The 25,068-nt window shown below is 42.8% G+C and overlaps 2 protein-coding genes across 3 annotated transcripts in view; one reads left to right on the forward strand and one right to left on the reverse strand.

Moving 5' to 3' along the window:
• Nucleotides 1-16,431, forward strand: part of kif13ba (kinesin family member 13Ba) — a 45,827-nt gene extending 29,396 nt beyond the window's left edge. Inside the window, exons 15-38 of one of the 2 annotated variants that reach the window (XM_035155595.2) lie at nt 33-119; nt 444-634; nt 728-1,007; nt 1,095-1,257; nt 1,353-1,508; nt 1,723-1,872; nt 2,293-2,418; nt 2,552-2,725; nt 2,876-3,033; nt 3,152-3,284; nt 3,389-3,544; nt 3,664-3,763; nt 3,860-3,986; nt 4,117-4,172; nt 4,353-4,477; nt 5,150-5,425; nt 5,511-5,663; nt 5,776-5,853; nt 6,072-6,122; nt 6,249-6,405; nt 7,231-7,361; nt 8,214-8,273; nt 9,678-10,257; nt 10,682-16,431. In XM_035155595.2, coding sequence (XP_035011486.2) covers nt 33-119; nt 444-634; nt 728-1,007; nt 1,095-1,257; nt 1,353-1,508; nt 1,723-1,872; nt 2,293-2,418; nt 2,552-2,725; nt 2,876-3,033; nt 3,152-3,284; nt 3,389-3,544; nt 3,664-3,763; nt 3,860-3,986; nt 4,117-4,172; nt 4,353-4,477; nt 5,150-5,425; nt 5,511-5,663; nt 5,776-5,853; nt 6,072-6,122; nt 6,249-6,405; nt 7,231-7,361; nt 8,214-8,273; nt 9,678-10,257; nt 10,682-10,887 — 3,874 coding nt within the window. In that variant the 3' untranslated portion in view covers nt 10,888-16,431. The remainder of the gene's footprint in view (nt 1-32; nt 120-443; nt 635-727; nt 1,008-1,094; nt 1,258-1,352; nt 1,509-1,722; nt 1,873-2,292; nt 2,419-2,551; nt 2,726-2,875; nt 3,034-3,151; nt 3,285-3,388; nt 3,545-3,663; nt 3,764-3,859; nt 3,987-4,116; nt 4,173-4,352; nt 4,478-5,149; nt 5,426-5,510; nt 5,664-5,775; nt 5,854-6,071; nt 6,123-6,248; nt 6,406-7,230; nt 7,362-8,213; nt 8,274-9,677; nt 10,258-10,681) is intronic. The other variant, XM_035155596.2, reaches the window with a different exon arrangement.
• A 1,134-nt stretch (nt 16,432-17,565) lies between these two features.
• Nucleotides 17,566-25,068, reverse strand: part of LOC118106841 (homeobox-containing protein 1) — an 18,479-nt gene continuing 10,976 nt past the window's right edge. The window contains exons 6-8 of the mRNA XM_047340257.1: nt 24,846-24,975; nt 24,339-24,422; nt 17,566-23,676 (exon numbers count right to left, since the gene is read on the reverse strand). Coding sequence (XP_047196213.1) covers nt 23,371-23,676; nt 24,339-24,422; nt 24,846-24,975 — 520 coding nt within the window. The 3' untranslated portion in view covers nt 17,566-23,370. The remainder of the gene's footprint in view (nt 23,677-24,338; nt 24,423-24,845; nt 24,976-25,068) is intronic.

Below are 25,068 nucleotides of genomic sequence, written 5' to 3' on the forward strand. Positions count from 1 at the left end.
CGAATGACACTGCTGTTTCCATTGTGTTATAGGACATGTGTTAATGGTTCTCCAGTAACCAGCGCTCTGCAGCTTCACCATGGAGACCGAATCTTCTGGGGAAACAATCACTTCTTTAGGTAATTTTATACAATCCCTAAATGTTTTTATGTTGTTTGGAAAATAAAGTTAAAATGTTGTTGTTAATTTCCATAGTTTTTTGATGTCATAGGATATCTATTTGGTGTTAATCATGTATTATTTTATATCACAACATTTTTACTCAGTTTATTTAAGTTATTATTAAACATACCAAACTTGTATGTATGTCAAAGTTTCATCGTATGACATCAGACAAATTGAAGATGGAGCAATTATTACCTAATTGCTGTCAATCAGGTTTCAAGCAAATTAACCAAATGATACCAAAGATCAGAAGTAATAAACCTGCGTCCTACCTGCAGGATCAACCTGCCTAAGCGACGTTCCCGAGGAATGGAGGAAGAGTATGGTGAGGGTGGAGTAATGAAGAACAGTGGCAGCAGCGAGCAGCTGGATGCAGATGGTGACACAGCCAGCGAGGTTTCCAGTGAAGTCAGCTTCTCCTACGAGTTCGCCCAAACAGAGGTCATGATGAAAGCCCTGGGCAATAATGGTAAGGACACGTTGTGAAAATGAAATATCTATGTACTGCAATGTTCATTTTCCTGTGTCTGTTTTCTGACTGTTTTCTGTTGTGTCCTGTCAGACCCCATGCAGGCCGTCCTCCAGTCTCTGGAGAGGCAGCATGAAGAGGAGAAGCGCTCTGCTCTGGAGCGGCAGAGGCAGATGTACGAGCAGGAACTCCAGCAGCTCCGCAAGAAGCTGAACCCGGACCGTCTGTCCACAGGTCAGTCTGGAGCGCCGACGCCCGGCCAGCAAGGTCCAGGACAACAGTCACACTACCGCAGCCTGGAGAGACTCAGCATGGGAGGGATGAGTCATTCAACCAGCGCTCAGAGCAGACTGAGGCAGTGGAATGAGGACAGGTGAGTGTCTGTGAGTGTGTCGGTATGTGCATGCTTGTTGTGTTGCAGATTTAACATTTCCTCTTCTTCCCTGACAACCCCCTGCAGGGAGGCAGTGTTGGTGAGGAGTCTGAGAAGGTTGAGGGAACAGATCGTGAGGGCAAACCTCCTGGTGCAAGAAGCCTGTTTTATCGCCGACGAGCTGGAGCGACACACTGAGTACAGAGTCACTCTGCAGATCCCATCAGACAACCTCAACGCAAACCGCAAGGTGTCGCACACAAACACGAACACACTCATGAGCAAGTTTCCTGTCTTCTGCTCGTAATCCATAACCTAATCACACTTGTATGTGTCTGTGTGTAGAGGGATGCTGTGCTCAGTGAACCAGCGATTCAAGTCCGACGTCGTTGTCGAGGGAAACAGATCTGGAGCTTGGAGAAGATGGAGAACCGACTGGTGGACATGAGAGAGCTGTACCAGGAGTGGCAGGACTACCACCAACATCACCAAGACAACCCAGTGAGTTAGCATGGCAACTTTGTCATTTCAAGTCTTAAAAACATAACCTTGCCTGGTCACTATGACATCACCATCAGTAGCAGGAGTGTACACATGCTTTAAATGACTGTATTGATTATGTAATGAGGAAATACGTCTTTGTTAACTTTTGAATAATGATCAAATGATAAAACTTGCATTTATTTAAAATATATTCTCGGTTTCTCTTGTCTAGGTGATGCGCTCATATTTCCGTCGGGCCGACCCGTTCTTCGACGAGCAGGAAAACCACAGTCTGATCGGCGTTGCCAATGTTTTCCTGTCCTGTCTTTTCTACGATGTCAAGCTGCAGTACGCCATTCCCATCATCAACCAGAAGGGAGAGGTAGGGATACTGTTGAGTTACACAGAATGTAAAAGTATAAAAAATTTGATGTATCCTGTTATATCCTAAATATCTCAGTCAGGTAAAAGTCCATGCTGCCTGTTTTAACTTCATTTTCCCTCATTTCATTCTCATCTTCCGGTCAAAACTGAAGCAGTTTTAAATTAGGAACATTTTATCAGATAGCTAGATGACATTTATTGTTCCATTAAGACATTATATCCATTTGTAGTGATCCCTCTGACACCTGTCTAGAGTGAGGGAAACATGTCAGGGTCAAAGGTCACATTAAGACCATAATGTTGTTACTACAATGATTATGAATTATTCCAAAATTCTAGGAAAAGATAAAGACAGTAGGATTATTAAATGTTAAATCTTCCATTGTGTCTATGTGTTCCCTCCTCTCTCTGTGATCAGGTTGCTGGGCGTCTCCATGTGGAGGTGGTGCGGGTTGGAGGCGGCTTAGAGGACAACATAGCTGGAGGAGACGAACCAGAAAACAACCAAGACACCGAGATCCAGGATCGCAAATTTATATGCATGGTAAGACTAATACATCATCAGAGTGGCACTTTCCCTTGTGTCTACTGTGATTAGTCAGAAAGAGTCAGATTTTGCATTTTATCTTTAATTATAAATATGTTTAAATGACCGTTGGCCTGTGCATCCTCTGCAGATTAAGATCCTGCAGGCCACTGGTCTTCCCCAGTACCTCTCCAACTTCGTCTTCTGTCAGTACTCCTTCTGGGACCAGTCTGAGCCAATCATCGTGGCTCCTGAAGTCGACCCATCATCCTCGTCACCCAGCACCAAGGACCCACACTGCATGGTGGTGTTTGACAGCTGCAAGGTGAGCACTGGAGGGGGAGGAGAATCATCTCATATAGCAACAAACTTAACAGCTTTCATAGGTCATTTGTGGGACGATTTTTATAACAGTGGTGGGCAAGTGTTCATGTCCAGGTTGTGAATATGACACTGGTCTCTATGGGCACCGTAGGAACTGGCGGTGTCAGTGTCTGAGGATTTCATCGAGTACCTCACGGAAGGGGCTGTCGCCATCGAGGTTTATGGCCACAGGCAGGCAGATGCAGGCAGGAACCCCGCCCTGTGGGACCTCAGCATCATCCAGGCCAAGACACGCACACTACGAGACAGGTAGACTCAAACACACACACTCACCTCAGTCTGGCTTACAAGACTAGTTTTCCAGCAACTGATGCAAAACCAGTGTTTTGTTGTTTCCAAGATGTGTTGATGATGTTGTTTTTTGCAGATGGAGTGAGGTAACACGTCGTCTGGAAGTGTGGATTCAAATCCTGGAGATAAACGAGAACGGAGAGTTTGTCCCAGTGGAGGTGGTTCCTGCTAGAGATATACAGACCGGGGGAATCTTCCAGCTTCGGCAGGTAGGAATAAGCTAACTCAAGCCAACAGGCAGACTTCTAAATATTATAAACATTTTTAAACTTATGTCCTATCCTCTACACTTCCTCTCCCTGCTCATCTGTAGGGTCAGTCAAGGCGGATCCAGGTGGACGTGCGTTCAGTTCAGGACTCGGGCACCATGCCTCTGATTGCAGAGATAGTGCTTGCGGTGTCGGTGGGCTGCGTTGAGATCAGGAACACTGTAGCAAACCCGGAAGGAGATGAGATGGACAGTTATCAGGTAGATCAGTGGAATACATGTCTGTCCATAGTGTCTGTTTACCTAATTTCAGTAAACCTTAAATCAATTTGCTGCTGAATTGAAGCCAAAGGAGATTAAGTGACTGGTTTGTTGGACAGGAAAGAGATCTGGAACGTTTGCGGGGGCAGTGGTTAACCGCTCTCACCAAGAGACAGGAATACCTCGACCAACACCTGCAAAGCCTGGTCAGCAAATCAGGTAACACACAATTGCTCCCTTAATTCTCAGGGATGTAGTCATCTATAGTGTCTTCAGAGGGGCTTGTTAAATGTTTGAGTATTGTTGTGTGCACAGAGAAGACAGAGGATGACATGGAGAGGGAGGCTCAGCTGCTGGAGTGGCGCTTGACTCTGACAGAGGAGAGAAACGCCGTCATGGTGCCCTCTGCTGGCAGCGGCATTCCCGGAGCGCCTGCTGAATGGTGCGACCCATGGCAGGACGTGTTCCTGTCTCTGATATATTGAATGTTTCCTCATGTTCAAACGACATCACTTGAAGGTACAGACAAATGCACGTAATGATGACAAGCTGTTCCGCATGTGTGTTCACAGGGTTCCTCTGCCAGGCATGGAGACGCATACTCCTGTCCTCTTCCTGAACCTCAAACGTACGTCACTTCTTTGGGTGTAAAACCATTTAATTCTGATCCATACACCGATAATTATATTACATCATATTATGATCTATATTGAGAAACAATTTTATTGGTTGAGTAATTTATGCTTGAAAGAGTGTTTTTCTACTCTCAGGCTGCTTTACAATGGTTTATTTCTTGTTGTTACTCCAGCCGATGACCTCAGCTCTCAGGACCAGTTTGAGGTTCCTGAGGCCGGAGGTTTGGATGCGTCTCTGAGTGGAGAAGATGAGGATGACTACTTTGACCTGCAAATTGTCAAACACTACGATGCAGAGGTGAGCATCAGGGATGAAATGGTGTGGAAACTTCCCACTGGAGAGTTAACTTGTGACAACACTAGATTTCACCAAACATTTTACAAGAAAAGCGGCGTGTAGGCTCAGTAACACTTTGATCTATTGTGTGTGTGAGTGTGTGTGTGTGGATTAGAATTGGTATCTTGTGATGCTGCCACATTCGTCAGACATCAGAGTTTGCAGATCAATGTTATCACGTTCCCTTGTGTCATCAGGTCAAATCTGAAATGTTGCAAAATAGGCGCTTTTTCTCCCTGGGACGCCACCTTGTGCCACTGTCTGTCAATTCTCCTCCCGTCACATAATAAGACTCCACTTCCCTGCTGCTGCACTGAGCAGACACTTTCTATATATAACTATAGCGTCAGACTAAGTATTAATATCTAGTATTTTACAAATTAAAGTTTGTATTTGATTGTTGTGGGTGCAACTTCTGATCTGCAAAAATCAGCCAAATGAGTTTTTGTCTATAAAATTGAAATAGATAGTGGGGCTGGTGATAAAGTTATGTAATCAGTATTTGTTTGAATGCTGTGTAGCACAGATAACAATGTGGAAACCCTAGTGAGGATGAACCTGCATTAAACAATTTTAAAGGAATTCCTGGAGTCCCTATGTTTCACTGACAAACTGTGTGTGTCAATTCCACAGGTGAAAGCAGAGGCATCATGGGACTCCACCATTCATGAATGTCCCCAGCTCAGTCGTGGTGGAGCGTGGCCCGAGCAGCGGGTATACCTGACCATCAGAGTAATGGTTCAGCTCAGCCATCCTGCCGACATGCAGCTGGTGCTGAGGAAGAGAATCTGTGTCAACGTCAATCCCGGCCGCCAAGGCTTTGCCCACAACTTCCTCAGAAGGATGTCCACCCGCAGCACCATACCAGGCTGTGGGGTCACGTTTGAGGTGGTCTCCAACATCCCCGGGGTGAGGAAATGAAAAGATGTCAGACATTCTGTCTTCAGCACAGTGGATTACTGAACACATGTTTTGATATGTTCTGTCCCATCAGGACGCCCCTGGATCAGAGGACAGGGAGATGCTGGCCAACCTCGCCGCCAGCGCACACAACAGCCAGTCAGGAGATGAAGAGGCTGCCATCGAGAAATACCTCCGAAGTGTCATGAGTCTGGAGAACATCCTGACTCTGGACAGACTAAGACAGGTAGATAGAGAAACTGATAGATATGCATATAAACACACACACAAAACGATAGATATGATATATGTAGAGCTAGTATAAAACTACAAGCTGTCAATGTGTGTGTTTGTTTTAGGAGGTAGCAGTGAAGGAGCAACTGGCTGGCAGAGGCAGGAGCAACAGACGGAGCCTAAGTTCTCCATCTGTCCACAGGGTAAATCACAAAGACATTTTCAGCCATGAACTCCGGAGAATGTCCACAGAATTGGGCCCGGACTTTGTTCGGCGTTTGCTTTTCACATATGAACGCAGCGGGAGATTCTCCACTCAGACACATTCACAGCAACACAGAAATCTCAGTTCAGTGCATGTCTGAAAGCGGCTTATGAGATGATACTAGTATATTGTAATATGATCTCTGTCCATCCTCAGCTGTCTGGAAGTAGACAAGATTTATCCACAACCTGCCTGCTGGATGATAAGGTAACATACTTTTTGTAGATTTTTTTGACATATGGTTAAAAAAATAAAAACAGTACACATATCTGATATTTATTTCACCTTTTTCATGCCTTCGTCCTGTCGTCTCTGTGCCTGTCTCCTCCTCAGGGTCGATGGGAGAGTCAGCAGGACATCTTCATGCCTTCTCAGTTTCACCGCACCCTCCCCCGCCCAGCCTCCTCCCCGTCCACCTACTCCACCTCCCCTTCTTCATCCATTACTTCCTTCGCTACAACCCCGCCACAGAATCAGGAACCAGAGCAAGGTAAACCTCCTCCCTTTGACCCCCCTCTGTCTCTCCTCTCCCCCCATGACTACCCTGTACTCGTCCATCTTACTCTCTTACTCCTCCTTCTTTCACTCTCCTCTCCTCCTTCTTTTCTTTTCTGGGTTAATTCATTTCTTCTCAATAATCCTTTTATTTTGACGCCCTCTCCTCTTTGTCTTTCCACCTCTTCCCGTCTTCTGTCTGATGTTTCCATAAAAACATATTTTACTACAACATCCCGTGTGTCATTGTTTACATTGTAAGACACTGGGTCTCTTCTCTGTTCCCATCATTCCCAGCAAATGGGATGTGTAATATCTCTCCTCCTACTTCCCTCTTTTGGTGTCATCTCTGCTGTTTTCTAACGCTGTGAATGAGTTTTCCTCTCTGCTCATATTCATGACTTGAGATTAGAGTGTCTGATCAATCTGTTTCTCTTTCGGCTGATTCATAGTGATTTCTTTTCCATGTCAGTCAGAATGCCTGTTACTGTAACACATGTTTGAAATTAATTCTGTTTTCAAAATGAACAGAGTTAATTGATTTTTGATTCATTTCTGTTTCCAGTTAATAGACTGCTCCTAGAACGTTTTTCATTGTAATTGCTCAAACAACCATCTCCGCCTGTGCCGGCGGATGTTTTCTCTCGTCAGTCTTTCACTGTGTTTGGGGGTTTTGGCCATTTCCTGAACTCGCTTTTCAACTTCCTGTCTTAATCTTTCACACGTCTTCTACCTCCCGCACCTCCTCCTGTTTCCTTGCCTCCTTCCTCTCTTCTACTTCCTCTTCCTCCTCTCTCGTCTCCCCACACCCCTCCCCCAGGTCGCTTAGGACTTGCTGCCTCTTATCTTTCAGTGAAGGCGCTGGTTCCTCAGATGCCAAAACTGCTAAAGTCCCTGTTTCCTGCACGAGATGAAAAGAAGGAGCTGAGACCGTCGCCGCAGAGCCAGCAGGTCAGCAGAGACTGGGTCGTAGAGCCCAGTGACACAGAGCACAAACCTTCTCTATTGCCTCAACAGTTACAGTCAAGATGTCCTTGAGCAAGGCACTTGGATTTAATTTTCAGTTCAGTTCAATCCAGTTTGCACTCCACGATTTTCATAGTAATCAGATCGCTGCACAGTTCACAACTTGTCTTGTTAGTCTTGCAGTCGTTGTGAGGTCACACTACACGACTGACTGATGACAGGGAGTCACACCCTACACCAAACTTTGTTTAATCACTGCATAACGTGCAAGAAGAGACATGGTGAGTCTGACTGATCCTCCTGCTGATGCCTAATGTGTCATCCTGCCACAGAATGACACATCAAGCTGGGGGAGGTGAAACTCTTCAGTAGAAATCATTTTACCGTCCGAACTTGTCCGAGCCCGAGAGAAATTATCCTGAACCAGACAGGCATTTTGTTTTTCATGTCTGAATCTGAACCGAGTAGTTCAATAGTAATTTAGTTCATAATTTACCTCACACACACGGATATTGTTTGATTTCCCTGATTACAAGCATGTATGGGTTTTCGTCTGCGACTTGCAAAACTCATCTGAAACGGCCAAATCGGAGAAAAAATGTTGTACTACGCTTTAGTGGAACTTTGAGTTGAGCTTTATTTGATTGTGTTAACATGTGCATGGTAGGATCAAGGTAGCGCTGGCGGAGGAATGGATGTAAAAATGTTTGATATATAAATAGTAATACATTATACTAGACTGTAACGACCAGTACATTTCCAGTATAGTGAACATATGTGCATGCATACATGTACCCTTATTTCCTTGTCCTGACCTTGGTTGTTGTAACCCATCAGCATGTGCCTCGCATTGTGACATCACCCGGAGGGGACGACAACAGAGTCAAGACAGAGACGGTGAGATTGTTCCCCGTCCTCCCTCCCCTTACATGTTGACTTCTGTTTGTTTTATCACTTCTGTTGGTTAATCAGTAACTTCAAATTTAATTCAGAATTTGTACTTTACCAATAAATTTAGTTTAACGTCTACTCACCACTATGGCGATAGGGGAGGGGAGGGGGGGGGTGAAGTGTGACACTTTTGGAGTCTCAGGGGCAAAAACTTTGTTTGAGAAGAATCCAATACAATTAAAGTCAATGGTGAGTCCTACTTCAGACGTAATACAACAACAGAAAAACCATAAAATGCCTCCATACTGCTCCTGTGGTGTCATCCAAGTGTCCGGAAGCCCCGACATTTAAATTTGACTCGAAACGAGTTTTAAGCCCAAATGTCTGCTGATATCTTCCGACAAGGTGCATTCAGGAACCATCTTTTGGTGGACTTTTAGGTGTAAATGACCTCGTTTTGAGTCAAATATAAATGTCGGGGCTTGCAGATACTTTGATGACACCACATGAGCAGTATGGAGGCATGTTACGTTTTTTCTGTTTTTTTAATACGTCTGAAGATAGGTCACTAATCAGCTACACTGTTTACCCTGAAACTCCAAAAGTGTTTTGTGGACTCAAGCACTTCACCCACCCCCTCATTTGGCATAGGGGTGAGTAGATAATGAGTGAATTTTCATTTCTGGGTGAACTACCCCTTTGGGTGAAGTTTATTTTAGTAAAACTCCTACATGCACATATTCACATTGAAGCATTATTGGTCCCTTGAGTTCCATCTGTCCATACTGACCTCAGAGGGGGAGAGAGGGGCAGAAGCATAGAGACATTCTAACTCTTAGTCCCTATTATGGAAAAACACCCAATCCTATTTTCATTTTATATCGTACTATAAACACAGCGGCTCTGGAGGACACGCACTAGATCTGACTAACTCAGACTGCAAACCTCTCATAGTATCTTTGCATGAACAGTGTTTTTACACAGAATGAGGATTTACTTGCACTGAAACCACTTTACGAAGGAACTCTTCGTGGGCAGTATGGAGAGGAGGAACAATAACAGTGATAAGTGGCCGTGCATGTGGACGTGTCAGTATTGTAATAAGACACAAAATGTGAATCTTTCCTGTAATTCTAAATTACTGCTATCAACTTAATTTATTCTTCTGGTTCCACCTTGGTTCTTGATCAGGTCCAGACGTAAAAGGACAAATGAGGGAAATGAATGCAAATAATACAACCACATAACAGACCACACACTTGTTACCTTCCTTCCTTTTGGCTCAAAAAATTATTATAGCATATATAGGGAAGTGGATTATTAGTGCTGATTTATTTTTTTATTTTTTTGCCTTGTCCGCATGTTCTCCTCTCTCCCTCCGTTCCTGCGGCAACTGTGGGTTTCCTGTAGACCGTTATTCTGCAGCCCCCAACCAAAGACAAGCGGGCAGAGTTCCCAGAAGTCCCTCCTCTTCCTGTGCATGACCCGCATGACATCACCCCCCTCAGCCAGTCGTCAAGCGGCTACTTCTCCACTAGCGTTTCTACGGTTACCCTGTCTGACGTCCTCCAACCTTCCTCCTCGTCCTCCTCTCTCCTGGCTGCTGAGACCGCGTTACCCTCAAATCCCCAGCAGCAGCAGGGTGCTGACAGGAACGATGTTGTGACCTCTCCTTCTCAGTGTGCCGCCAAGATGGCCGTCATCGCGCCACCCTCTTCAAACAGCTCAGCCAATCACAACAACGTCAAGGCGGAAAACTCCTTCTCCAAACAGAAGCTGGTAAATTCAGGAGGAGGAGGTGAAGGGTTTGAGCGGCTGGAAATCTTTGTGGACGATGAAGAGCGTAGCCGTTTGGACATTCTGCCTGATTGGCTGACGGACGGGTCGTATGTTACAGTCGGAGGCAATAAGGCGGGGACAGTGCGCTACATGGGAATGACGCAGTTTGCTGAGGGCGTGTGGGTGGGGGTGGAGCTGGATACGCCTGTAGGTAAGTACTCGATTAAAGGTTTAACCAAATTACAGACACAAACTAGAATGGCACTCAGAGAGTTCAAACCTCCGACGAGGCCCAACAGTCCCCTTATTAAACCACATTTATATTCACTAGATCCAGACTTTTATTTGGATTTATATTTACAAACTTTATTATTAAGATTGGGAGCGGGTCCTCTCTACGGAGGCCGCCATGTTTTTTACAGTAGCCCAAACTGGACAAACTAAACACCTTATGAGTTTTTAAGACAACTGAGGTCTTTCATGTTTGATAGGGGAGGGTGAGGTGGGGGTATTCAGCTGCAACATGAAACTTCACCACTAGATGTCACTCAATTCTACACACTGAACCTTTAAAACAAACAAACATGGTGCTATAAATGATGATGAATATAATGTTTGTGGTTGTGTTCCTCCAGGTAAGAATGACGGATCAGTCGGAGGTCACCGGTACTTCCACTGTAAACCGGGTTACGGGGTGCTGGTTCGCCCAGACCGTCTGTCCTGTCGTGACCGGACCAGTCGGCATACGGGAGAGTTTGCTCCTGCCGCCCACGTCCCCATCCTGCGAGGAGAACCCATTGTTGCACGGAGGGGGGAGAACCGCAAGTCCTGGAGCAGTTGAAACACAGAAACAAGGAGCTTGATGGGAGAAATGAACTCCTTACAACCCTGCTCCTCCTGCTCCACCTGCTCCTCCTGCTCCGGCTCTCAGCTATGCAACAGGCTTACGCATCAGAACTAACTTACTGCCAATGCTCCTATTGAAGGAAACGACACTCACATCCATTCACTGTTAATGGATGGAAAGAGACAATTCAGAGTGAGTTGATGAAAGACTATGCAGTGTATGCAGAAGTCTATGAAAGGACATCTCGGAACGTGAATTTAAATGAATGGCGGTCAGTGGGACGACTGCTGAGAGTGAATGGAAGCAGATCTTCTCATGTTTGGAGCGTCAGACCTGTTGGAGGGAGTGGACTGGACGCTGCAGACGCTCTGATCTGTTTTCTCTGCTGATATACACGGATGCAAACTACTCACATTTAACTATGTTTTAAATCCGGGGGAGGTAAAAAAAAAAAAAATGCTGTCAACCCTCACAGTGGCTGCTGACTTCTGCTGCGTTTCCAACCTGTGATGTGTTTGCATCCCTGGATATAAGTGTAGACCTGATGTCCCAGAATTCCCTGCTCTGGCTGCCACTTCCCTGAACCCTCTGGGTCCAGTTTGCAGACTGACACTTTGACTCGTCAATGGAGACTCGTCTCTCCCTCCCCCTCCGACTCCTTTTCTTTTCTCTCGAAGATGAGACTCTCCCAAAATGTGCCTTCACCACGGCTTGTTTTGCAATTTTTATTTCTGTGTATTTAATTTCTGTTGGCTGTGTTTGTGTCGAGGAGAAAGCCTTGTGCTACGTGTGAGGTGATCTCAGGGACTGTAGTGGGGAAAGGTTAAGGATGGGCGCGTGTGTGTTTGTGTGTATTTGTAAATGTTGTACAGTGTTGACATGTGTGCACAAGATCATGTTGTTGTAGTCGTGTTGGTGTTGAAGATGAGACGTGTAGAGCAGGAAAAGTGTGTCCTTGTTGGACAGAGCCACTATGGGAGAGAGTTAGTTTGTACTGGGAGGTTTTAAAAGTCGATTTTGCACTTGAGATGTTGGATAAGAAGCTTCTGTACGTGAGGTGGCGAAATGGAGAGGTAGGGGACATGATATCAGACAGAGGCTGGTGGAATGTGGAGACAAGCGTATCTGGGCTTTCTGGATATCTGAATTTGACAGGGAGTTTTGTGGTCGTCCTCTGAAACCAGGAGGTCTATAGAGTAGTACTGTGGGGGTGCGTTGGTGGAAATAGGCACGTGTGTACATTGAGGAAAAGAAAGTACGATATCCTGCAAGGAGCTTCAGGCTTGAGAAGAGGAAGGATTTGCTTCTATGCATTTTAATGTGCTTTTAAAAGAAGTCTAAGAAAAAAAGAAATTTAAGTTTTATATTTTATTTCTAAATGACACACAAATGGGAGATGAGCTGAGATGTACATTTTGGGAAAGTTTTAAAACACCGAAGCAGTTTGGACTGATGGAACATTCCTGACACATCTGCTGGAGGAAATGAAGACGATGGGACGAACTTTGGGATTTTTTAATTTTTAAATTAATGTTTTTATTGAAAATCCTTGAGGGACTTTTAACGTTTGATACTGACCTCATTCCTGTGTAATAATTTATAGGAAAGCATTGGCAGTGCACCGCAGCTGTTGGATACTTAACATTGGCCATAAATCCATGAGGAATGTTGACAGAATACACATGCGCTTGAAAAACGTTTCCATAAGTTAAAGGGCCATTCCAAACGTTTTCCAGATGAAGTTCAGTTTATTCCTCCTCAGCGTCTATAGACAGTCGTATGCTGTCTCGTCTGGTGTGGCTCTGGAGGAGCTTTCTGTCCGGTCTGAGGAAATAACCCTATGATGTCATCAGGGTTATGCCATGAAGACTACAAGGAAAGAGCAGAGTTTGATGGATGTGTGTTCATCATGTGGGAAGGGTCTAATGAAAGAGTCACAAAAGCCGTTTTCAGAAATGACCTGCGAGTAAATCCGGACAATTGGCTCCGGAGGTTACCCACAGTTTGTCTTTCACTCAACACAGCGGGAGGTTTTCTGCACAGACACTTTCACAACAGCATCAAATCCTCTGCATTATTCAGGCGAGAGGTGGAGCAGCTGGGTGCAGCAGGCAGAGGCAGGAAGTGACGTATAAACTCCGCTGCGGAGATCACGTGATGTACTTTACTAAAAACAGAGACCGGTGTCGGCTCTCATCATCACGTACTCTCTGGGATCACTCGCAGTGGTTTATAGGATGCACACTTCCTTTACTCTTCAAAGAATTACGTACTAGCTGGTTGGCCAGTTTTTTTTCTGAAAAGTCAATGCAGAAAATGAATTGGAAATTTCCGAGTCAGCCTCTCGGAGCGATCGTGCTGATTGGCTAAATCTGCCAGGTTCGGTTCATATCCTGATGACGACGAACCGTAATGTGTTCGTAGGCATGTTCATTCATGTTCACTGACTCAGGCGTTGTCGTCGTTGGCTGTTTCTATGGTAACAGTTAATTGCATACAAAAGAATCTGATCGATTTCAGATGGAGATGATATAGCAACTTGTATAAATACATTATATGGAATACTATATGTGCATGTAAAGGCACTGAGTATGTCCAAACACTATCGTCTTTATTGATAACATGTGTTTGTTTTTCCTCATTCCTGTATATCATGTGTTTCTTAATTCAAGAAGCGAGATCTTACTATTTATATTTAAATGCTCGTACACATGCCTTTATCGCATGAAAATTGATAAAGCCTTTTATTTGAATAAATCTTGCACAAATGATTCCATGAAAATTGCTGCTATTAGCATTGTAAATTTACCTGTAAATGGATCAATTGATTTATCTATCACTCTCTGTGTATCTTTCTGTTTACGAGATTGGACTTCTATATTTGTCTTTTCTTTTTCAATCCTGATGGAGAAACTAATGTCAGCGCTTTGGGTTCAGTGACCAATATATTTTTCATGAAGAGGTAACATTTTGAAAACGAGGCACTTTGTACAGTGAGCCTGGAAGAAGAGATGGCTAGAAAATAAATCCGCTCTGCATTGATTTTAAAGGAGGAATGAAACTCAGAGGTGTGTTAAAGCTGAAGTGAGAGACAAGGACACGGTGTGTCGCCATCTTCTAGTTATTGTCTGTGTATTTATTACCGGCCTTAAAGCCCCAGGACCCTGGAGTTCTCTGATTGGTTGGTTGGTTGGTTACTGTAGGTCTGGTATGTTAATGGTCGGCAGGTTTGTGAGGTGCTATGTAGTTTGGACTTGTTGGTTTAGTTTTTGTTAAATTGTGGATCATAATAGTTGCGTGGTAAATGAAGGGAGGGAGGAACGTTTTTGTGTGTGTGTGTGTGTGTACGTGTGTGTGGGGGGGCTACAGGCTTTGATCCAGTTGTGTCAGCGAGTTCTTACCGAGATGGGAAACGACCAATGGCTGCGTCTTTCCTCACGATACTTGTAGCTGTGAGTGAGAGACGCTCGCCCGATCCCCCGTCTCTGTGGCCGGTCGTCTTTCCCGTCCTGGTCTCAGCTTGCACACTTGGGTTCGGGGGTTAGAGATCACTTCTGGCTTCTGGCTTCTTTATGTTATTGTGCCTCTGAAACCACGAGACCATGTATCTTCCACACACTGTTTTTCATATCAGTGCTTCAGTTCATTTGCACAAACGTCTCCAGAGGGAATCAAATAATTCATCTCTGGAACAAGTAGGAAAAAAATATAACCAGATTTTTATCATTCAGATGTTTTTATTTTCAGCTTTCATGTCAACATTGAGGTTTTTTGGAGCAATATTCCTTCACCCACTGTTCTACTGCCAGTCATGTAAAAAGAGGGAAATCAATAATATTGCAACACAGTATTTTACACCAGAGCTCAGCTCAAATGTAGTGGTCAGATAACTTCCAGCAAACCTCTACTTGTCTCAATGCAGATGCAGCATCATGCATCATCAGGTGAAGTGTGACACTGACATCAGATAGAAACACATGATCCACATGATCCACAGAGCAGCGAGCGCCGTCACACAAAGACAAACTAGCTTCAGCCATAACTGTTCTGAACGGACTCAGTGTTGTGGATCCACTTCAGTGATGGTGTCCAACTGTAGATTAGATTAAAGCCTTCAGTATTATTCATGTGACTGTATCCACCATCAGAACCACATTTTGTCATTTTACTTATTTGTCCAAGAACTTTCACACCATGTACTGATCTGAGTCTTCAGCCCCACACAATGTTTCGCTTTTTATTTGACTGTTTTATTCTTGTTTCTTTATTTTTGTCGTAAGTGCTTCTGTTTTGCTCAGATTTCGGTTCCATATCTTTTGTTGCATTTGGCCTCGTGCTGCTGCAGCGGTGGGACCTCTGGTTCGGAGCAGCGTGTCTCCTCTCTGCCTTAACGTGGCCTTTAAACTGGAGCCAGACCGGTTTTAGCAGAAATAATCCCAACTGCAAAACCCTCAGTGTCCTGTGCGGACTCAGTGTGAGCGTTCCAAACCCATATTAACCCACTTTGGTTTGACTATGAAACAATAAAGACGTAAAAAACCTGGAGTCATTTGGTCACAAGAGGGAAGGCAATTATGTCGCCCCCTGGTGGCTACTGTCAAACTTTAAATATTGCATCCCTCCACTGCCCTCCAGCAGCGTGCCTCACAGCGTCTGCCTGCCCGGGACCACACCAAACTTTTCAAATCTTCTAAGTAGCAGGTTTTATTTGTGTGCTTTGGATTCAATCTTCCGTTCCTGCCTCCGTAGCGAGTTTCCACCTTGTGACTACCTCTGTCCCTCGTCGCGGTCGTCCAGACAATGCTCTGCCAACTTCCTCCCTGAGGCCTTTTAGCTGATAAAGAGCTGTACCTGCTTCACTTCTCAACTGTCTGCAATCCAGCTCTCTTCCACGTATTAGCAATACACGGCTGCGAGGTGATATGGCACAACCTTTTTACAGCTTTATTTATTTTCCATTGAGAGCTGCAGCTGCTTCTCGCGGTGCGTTTTAAAGACAGTTAACAATATTCCTCCCAGGTACCTGCAGCCATAATAAACTGAGCTGTGTAATAATAGAAGCTGAAGTGGAGGGTTTGGTGCTTTTAAAGTCAGGGAGATATTCCTGCAAAAGAAAAGAAGAAGCCCTTCCAGTCCCTGTATCCTGTAACACATTTACATCATCAAAATGGTTTTAATGTGGCCTCGGCCTCGTCTGCATTATCAATATATCTCCATCATCCCGACTAATCGATATCTATCATTGCTACTGTTGATTCTGTGGAGCAGGTTTGTGTTGATGTGTCGTTTGTGCGTGCGAGTGCACCATCAGAGTGGTAGTTCAGTGTATGTGTGTGTATAAATATGCGCATATTAAGACTTATAAAAACAACCATCTGAGCACAAGTTTGGGTTTGTTGATTAATTTAATGGTTTTATGTAATTCTATGCTGCAATCCAAAGAATAAACCTGTATTATAATACATTTATAATTTTCATTTTCTATCATCTGAACAGTAATCTGGTAAGAAAGAAATAAACAAAGGAAGATTAACAAGAGCATTTGTTCTTTTATTTGTACCGAGAGAATAAATGTTTAAAGACGTGCTGAGCTGTGGGAGACTGAAGCAGAGTTGTTCTGTTATGACTCCAATTTACGTGAAGGTAGGTGGTGAATAAAAGTAGCTGATGTATCAAATATAAAGGATTTCGAGTCGTTGCCTGTCTGAAAGATTTTTGTATGTACTGATCGTAAATCTTCTACTTTCTTGTAACACAATGTTCACATCACATGTGATCATCAGCGGATGAAGGTCTCTTGGTTGTCATGGAGACAGATCGGCATGAAGTCACAGTAGCTAATTTCTCAAATTGTCATCTTGTGAACTTCACCCTCTGATGAAGACTGATACTGATGAAGGCTCAGAAAACCCTGGCGAGTGGACCTTGAGTTGGGATTGTTTCATCCAGTTTCCCTCTGTGGGTTTGTTCTTGAAACAAAAGAAAACCACCTTAGTGGGATTAGTCTCACTGCTCATTTAAGGTGCTGTTAGAAATTTGGGGGATTTGTTTTAATACAAATTTAATTCAGACTCGTTTTTATAGGTCCAAACATTTCTTGTGTCGGAATCAGCTTCTTTGAGCCGACGTCCCTGGAATAAACATATGCAGCATTTCAACAGTGATTGTTTCACATGATTAACACCAACCTGAACATATTTAAGACCCAGTACATCATATTTATAAGGTCTAAAAATCAGATAATTCAGACCCAGCTGAGACCCTGTCAAATCTTTGAGTATTACAACTTTGAGGGACGTTTAAAATATTCTCATGTAAAAAGTTTTGAAAATAAACTTGACAGTTATAAGAAAACAAAAAGATCTGATAAACTTTTCAGGGACTTAAAATGCACCATGGTTTTATGGTTAGATGGACATATACAGGAAGCAGCTGAAAGTGAAACCTCAAACCATTTATGAAAAGAAGCTCTGGCTTCTTAAAGCAGCACTTCCTGGTTTTCAATGATTTCAACTTAGCCTTACTGTTTTACATGAAGTGAAAGGAGCATTGAATGAACGTCTTGGCACAGCTCCAGCTGATCCTTTACATATTCTACGAGACGTACTGGAACAGACTTCATTTCCATGAGCAGCTGGTATATATGAACAGGACAAACCAAGACACACTGTGTGGACTGATCAGTTTTTATTCCCTTGTAAATATAATATCAATAAAAACACACCTTAAAAATAACAAATCAGGTTTATCCAACAGATGAAAAAGTAACAAAAGGCATATGTAGATTTTCTACATAGCGATTACAGAACAGTCTACCGTCCAAAAAAGGCACTAAATCTTGAAATAGAAGAGAACGAGAGGGGATTCAAAAGAAAAACAAACATTCAAACTGCTACAACAAACATCCTGCTGAGGGTTCGATACTTTTCTTCTTACACAGAATTATTCAAGAGTTTATTTCCAGAATGAAATAGCAGATCAAATGTTTTTAGACGCATTTCCAGTCATTGGCTGATTAAATGAACATTAAGACGGAACATCCACGTTTTTTTTAGCTGGATGCTTTCACAATAACTGTCTTTTTCCCAGTAAAATAAAAGTTCAGGCAGCAGATCTCAGATCAGATGGAGCCTCTACAGCCCAGTCTGCCTTACTGGGAGCCAGTGAAGACATCTAAGATCCAGTACATATTTACTCTGCTGTGTTTGTTGAGAAAGAGACGACAATGGGTAATAATGAATGTGATCGAGAAAACAGTGAATGCCTGGACACACGTACACATGTTCCAGGACCTGATCTGATTCAGCAGTGAAGGATGCTCGCCGTTTAAAAACAAAACAAAGGCAACAGAGGAATGAAGGCTGAAGATAGAACTGCATTTAAACCAGAGAAGAAAACGCGCTGTCGTCAGAGACAAAGTCTGACACACTGACTGGAAGAGCAAAATGCTTTGAGTTTTTAAGGGAAATATAATATGATATAACTTTTTTTATTATATGAAAAGACTTTCACTTTCTGCTTTTATAGATTGAGATTTTTTTTTATGTTGAAATGTACATTAACGCAGGTGGATTACACCCACCTACAGAACATGTGCAACAAACAAGGCAGGAAGAAAATCTGAGAGCAACAACTTTTCCACAAAAAAAAATTAAAAGACAGCAGCTTGTCTCATTTACAGTTTCATTTAGTTTGTGGTTCCTCATTAAGCATGCGTGTCAAATCTTTTGTTTTTAATTTGTTGAATTTTTGCTTTCAGATTTCTTGGCTCTATAATGACACAAAAACAAGGATAATGACAATCTTTCAATTTCCTGCATCAGAACTCTAAAGTACAACTTCACGATAAGACCATGAAGGCAGCAACTTAAAGCATTTCAAATGCTGAAATAATCTCAGAACAGCACTTTGTCTCAAATGAATCCACAGATTCACTTCAGAAAGGCTTCTGCTTGGCAGATTCAAAAGAAGAAAAAAAAAACATTTCCAACCCTGGGAGGGGTTGGTTTGATATTTTTGGTGTAAATAATCATATATTGATGACACAGCTACATAAGTGATGCCTCAGAGTCTAACTGCTTAAAGCAAAGACACCAGGACAGCTCTGCTGCCGCACGACTAAAGAGACATTCCACCACTAAGTTTAACACTTTCTTAGACGCTCAGTCTGAAGCCAACACTGACGACGTGTTTGGACTCCACCAGGATGAGGAGCAAAATAAACTATTATACATTTATTCCATGGACTCTGAGCTGATGAACAAATATATGTTTTTTTCTGGAGTGGAACTTCCCTTTACTTTCCAAATGAATATTTATTGGCTCGAGTTTGAGGGAATTTCCCTTTAAAAAGGACACTGAAGTTTGTTATTAGCCAGCGTGCGCTGTCTTTACAGCTTCTTTAATTCCCAGCGGCCCGGGCGTTGATTCACATTACAGCAGCTGCGGAGCAGGTGTAGCTTATACTGTAGCTAAGGGGGTAGTTTGATTGTTAGTGAGGTATATGTGTCGAGTGTTTAACTCTGAACTAGTAGCTGAGCCTGTAAAGCACCTGGTGATCAACAACGATGAAGCCACTTCACTGTTCATATGTAGCTTAGCTTAGCATTACTCATGTGTTTACAGCCGCTGTAGGAGACCTCCGGCCTGCACTGATCCTGTACACTGTAAAAAATAAGGCACTTTAACTTAAAATCATCCAGTACATCTCATGTGCTGAATAACTAATGTCACATCAGGGACATGGTTCCATGGAGCTGGATCACAGCTGATGTACTAAAGATAGAGAGCTATTTCTACCAGCTGCCCCACAGCAACACCTGTGTCACACAATAAAACAGAAGTAGCTGACTACACTACTGACAACACAATCATTTATCAAGGATCAGCTGCTGAAGTTGACTAATAATCAGCATCATTGAAATGTTTGAATTAAAACCTCATCAGGGAGCCAAGCTACACTAATTGATATAGAAACAGGAACAAACGTGTGGGATACTGTGACCATCACACTCTGTCAGCCTGTTTTAGCTCATTGTTTTGCTTCTGACTCACTACACCCTCATCCTCTTTTACACCAACATTAGCAGGTATACAGAGTTGTTTAAAACACAGGTAAACCCGTTAAAAAAGGTTATTTTTCTGTTTTCCCCCAATGAGTCATTTTCGAAGTTAGGAGGGCGCCAACAACTGAGGTGCTCTCTCACTTGCTTTGTTGCCAAATTAGCGTGTTCACCCAAGTGTCTCCATCACTACCGATTGGAGTCAGAGCCGATTAAACTGCAGAGTCATTTGACCAGGGAGTGAATGCTGATTGTATCCATTCACACTGCAGAAACCAGATATTAGTGGATTATATGGGAGATTTTATGATTATGGAAATAATAAGAATGCTTGCTGGGTGACACAGGGGGGCAGTGGTTAGCACTGTCACCTCAAAGCAAGAAGGTTCTGATTCTAAATATCTGTGTGGAGCTTGCATCTTTTTCTCTGGCTTCCTCCCACAGTCCAGACACATGCAAACTCGGGTTAGATTAACCGGAGACACTAAACTGTAGATGTGAGTGTGAACAGATGCTTGTCGCTATAAGTTGACCCTGTGATACACTGGTGACCTGTGCAGGATGTACCCTGCTTCTCACCCAATGTCTGCTGGGATTGGCTCCAGCTTCCCCACGACCCTCAAAGTATAAGTGGTATAGATGATGGATGGAATTTAATTTGTTGTTTCTAAAGGCAAACACATCTGCAATCTTACCCAAACAAAAGTGTTTTGGATGAGATGAATATCGTGGACACAAAAGTGGGATGAATAATGATGAGATAATCATGTCTCCTGCTAGTTTATTAGTATTTTCTCATCCAACCAGTAGTTAGACTCTGGTCTAAAGGGCTAAACCCATGAGGATTTTATTGTAAAGCAGAGAACAGATGGGACTTCTACAGCGGCTGTACTGGGATAAATATTTCTAGATGTGACTCGTGTGATCAAACATTTATGTTTCAGATAGACGACTTCTCGTTGTGATCGTCTCTAAAGAATCTAACTCTTAGCTTTCTGAGGAACACCCTCAGTTTCTCTAATCTTTTTTTTCCTTCTGGCTATGTGTTCCGTCACTGACACTGACCATGAAGTGTTGGACCAGCAGCGACTCTTAAGCACCATGACATTTATCCAATAAAGTGTCATTTAAAAAGAAAACTGAGTTGAAACGTGAACATGTGTGTTTAGAACACATGGCATATCGGGCACGAACACAGATATACCTACAGAGGAACACGATGCATTTAGCTTTGCGATAATGTGACACATCTGATGCATCATTGATTAGCATATCTCTAATACATAATTCAATCCAGGACTATCATACACTCAGAAAATACAGAAACTTTCAACTTAATACTTTGGCTAATGCTTCACTCACCTTTTGCCAACAACAAAGACTCATATTGATAGTTTCTCTCCTTAGAAGCTAATATGTTTATATACTGTAAATAGAAATGGATCCGGGCACATATACACATACCCTCACAGTTTATATCATATATATACTGTATATACGTATGTGTGTACGTATGCGTACATACGCCTCTATTATATTCATGTATTCACTTTACACTTGAATCTGTAATATCTAAACAGTTTGATTAAACTGTTGAACCCTCCCAGCTGATTCTATTGATTATAGATGATCTCACAGTGATCATTCATTCTGCCTGAGCATCCGTCACGGAACAGGGCACAAATGAATAGAGAACACTTGGTCGTCTGGACGCTCACATTTCTAGTTTTTACACAAATCTGTATTTGGCGACATGTGACATTTGTGTTGAGTCACTTTTTCTTTCTTAATCATTTGATATTGATATGGAAGCAAAGAGGCGATAACAATTTGAATTACTTCTGCCGAGGAGGTTTTCACCCCAGGCATTGGTTTGTTTGTTTGTTTATTTTTTACTACACAACTTGGTGGAAGCATGTGTTATGGGTCGGGGAAGAGGCAACTACTAAACTTTGTTAGGATCAGGATCTTTTTTTTCCCCACTTTCTTTAAAATTGTGGGGTTGTTTTTTCACCAATTTGAACAATTCCCACTGAATAAATCATGGATCTTGATGAGGAAAATCAGACCCATTTAGAAGACTGATATCTATGAGTGTGTGCAACGAGGTATGCGCTCTACTGAGTGTCATTCATTTACCACCTGATTTATAGCAGTGAAGTATGGTGCTGCTCATGGGGCTTGAATTCCTCTTTAAAAATTTCAGTAGCTCATTTTAAGTTGTGTAATATAATAGAAAATATTATTTTCTAACATTTAAATTGGAGAAACCTGAAAAGAATTCTTAAAATTCTAAAAAAAGATCACTCATTATTTCATAAAGTCAAAAATTCCAGTCGCCCATTTTAAACTGACAAACTTCCATCACTTTAGCACCAAAAAGCACCTTTTGATTTTTTTACACATATATTTCCAAACAGAAATTCAAATTCAAGCAGCCAAGACAAAGCAATGAGGTTGTGTTACATTTTGCATGTCGTCCAAGGAAGAGCAGCTCAGACAAGTGGAAAACCTGGACAGCTGGAGTTATATCAGAGTTTGTGACCATAAGAAATGGTTGTAAAATTGGGAAAAAATGTGTTCAAATTAAAATTATTGTGCCCATTCTTTGCTTCCATATGTTGAGCTTATTTCATCAGGGTGGGGGACAGAGGAACTGGTCATTTTTAGTCATCTTAAGCTGTAACGTGACCGTGACTTTAAAAAAAAAAAACGGAGCTTATTCTGCTGTTCTTCTCACTGGAAGGAATCAACAGCGAATGTGAAATGTAATCAACTGTGATGACATGAATTACATAACTCTGATTTTAAAACAAGCAGTTAAAATGAACTTAACTGTCAAATTCATGTATTTAGTTTTTTGAGGCTGTTCAGTTGTGTTGTGATCACAGTGCAAGACCCTGAAATCTATTGAATCCCGTGATGAATACAGTGTCTGTAAAAACGCAGTTTATCAAGGAAATCTGCACAAAACATCAAGTCCTGTTACTAAGTCAGTCTCTCTATGGAGGATTAAAAATGCCTTAATAACAAAGAATAATGTGTAAGACAACACACGTTACTTTTGATGATACTCTGCATTTTCTGTCTCATAATTGATTGATTTGTCATTTATTTCACTTTCTTTATCTGATTTTCTTGTTATGAAGGCATTTGAAATATTCCACAGTCATCTGACGAGGACTTTGACATATAGAAGTTAATCGTTATTATTATTGTCATTGTTATAATACACTAGTAATGCCTATAAGAGCATAGCAGAGCAGGTTGATGGTTGGAGGTAGGGTTGGGAGGTATCTCAGGGTTGGCGTTTACACGACTTTTGGTCATTTTTTTCCACTTATTACATTCCTATAAAATCAGCTTGCATATTAACACACCTGTTTTCTGACAACTCCAGTATCAACCACCCTCTTCAGTCATCCTCAAGCATTTCCGTCTTGATATCATTCCCCACGCTGCAGCCCGCCCCTTCCACCCGACTGGCAGCTGCCTTCTCCAACCCGACGGGGTCCTGGGGCTCGGACAGCACGCTGTGGATGGTGGGTTCGTCCTGGAGAGAAGGGGACGGCGGAGACCAGGACACGCCTGTCAGTCTGGATCCTTCTGCCTGAGGACCCGTCCCTGTCACTAGGGAGCGGCCAATCAGAGACGTGCCCCTCTGTCCGGACAAGCCTCCTCTACCCAGAGCGGAGAACCAGCTGGGGAGCAGTGTGGGAACCTGAGCAAGGAGAAGAGGAGAGACTTGTGGCTCAATCTATGAAAATTAAAACGATCTCTGTCCACACAAGCATTTTGGCTAAATATCAGGTTTAACTCCCGTCCATACTAACATGCCTGAAAATGCATATCACATGACCTCTCACGCACACTGGGTATGCACATGCCAGTGTAAACAGGAAGACGTGCATGTGCTATATAGCTACCTACGCATTTAAGCAGTTCTATCATTGTAAAATGCAGAATTTAACTGCACATCTGTTTGTCAAAAAAAACAGGGTCAGCAACAATTTGTATTGATTGTCCATGTTGTGTTCTGTACTGATAGCTGAGGAGAATGCTGGTTGTGTTCTCTCAGAAGGGGGTCATGTGATGGGAGCCCGATGAATTAGTTAAAGCAACGTTGTGACCGTCGTTTCCAAGCATCTCCGTTTCTGCCTGTCCAGACTGGTGGACAGCCCCTGCGGTTTTCAAACTAAAACGAGCGTTTCCAAACTTCTCCTTGTTAGTGGCTCTAAAACGCCGGAGTAGTGTGAACATCAGGCGTATCCATAGCAGAGTTGATGCGTTTTAAAACTAAAACGTGGTAGCATGGATGTAGACTAAATCTGAGACGAAAACTCAGTTTGCATTGTGGAAGACAGTGGTTGTATCGAACTGTACCTGGGTTGGAGATGAGAGGTCGGCTCTGCTGAACCCAAACTGCCTGGCTGAAGCTCTCTTGTCAAATAAAGAAACCTCACATCCCTGTAACAGAGCAGCAAGCAGGCTATACAGTAACCACATCCTCATACTGGCAGATAAACAGTATAACAATGCTGTGACTTTATAACTGCATATCCATAATGGTAGTGATGTCAATGAATGCTGTATGTTTCTACTGCTGACCATACCGAGTCTCTGGAAAGATCAGGGGGAAATGACTAAATGTATATTTAAAACAGGATAACATTGTAAACATAAAAAAACAAAGTCGATTTTATAAAGTTTCATGTACTGTTATAAGTGTAATCGCAGGTCAAGTCTGAAAAATGGCTTAGGTGGCGTTATGATCCATGTTCAACCCTTAACTTTATACATTTTATAACTTTGGTTAAAAAAATTAAAAGTTTAGTTTACACTCTGTCACCTCTGAGCTGTTGTGTGTAAATGAAGCTACGTGTACTTTACCTGGTCAGGGAAGTCGTTGCCATCCACCTCGTCGCTGTTGGACTGACCTCCAGGACTCTGAACCTCGATTCCGTGACTCTCCAAGATGGCTGCTTCTTCAAAAACACAAACCTGATCATAGCATATCGACCTTCATCAACAACACACTGTGATGCATTCAGAAGCTGCTCCTCTAGAGCAGAATGTCATCTTGCTGATGCAGCTGCTGGTAAAGATGCAACTA

The sequence above is a fragment of the Hippoglossus stenolepis genome, chromosome 1 (genome assembly GCF_022539355.2).
Source record: "Hippoglossus stenolepis isolate QCI-W04-F060 chromosome 1, HSTE1.2, whole genome shotgun sequence".
In the NCBI taxonomy this organism is placed as follows: domain Eukaryota; kingdom Metazoa; phylum Chordata; class Actinopteri; order Pleuronectiformes; family Pleuronectidae; genus Hippoglossus; species Hippoglossus stenolepis.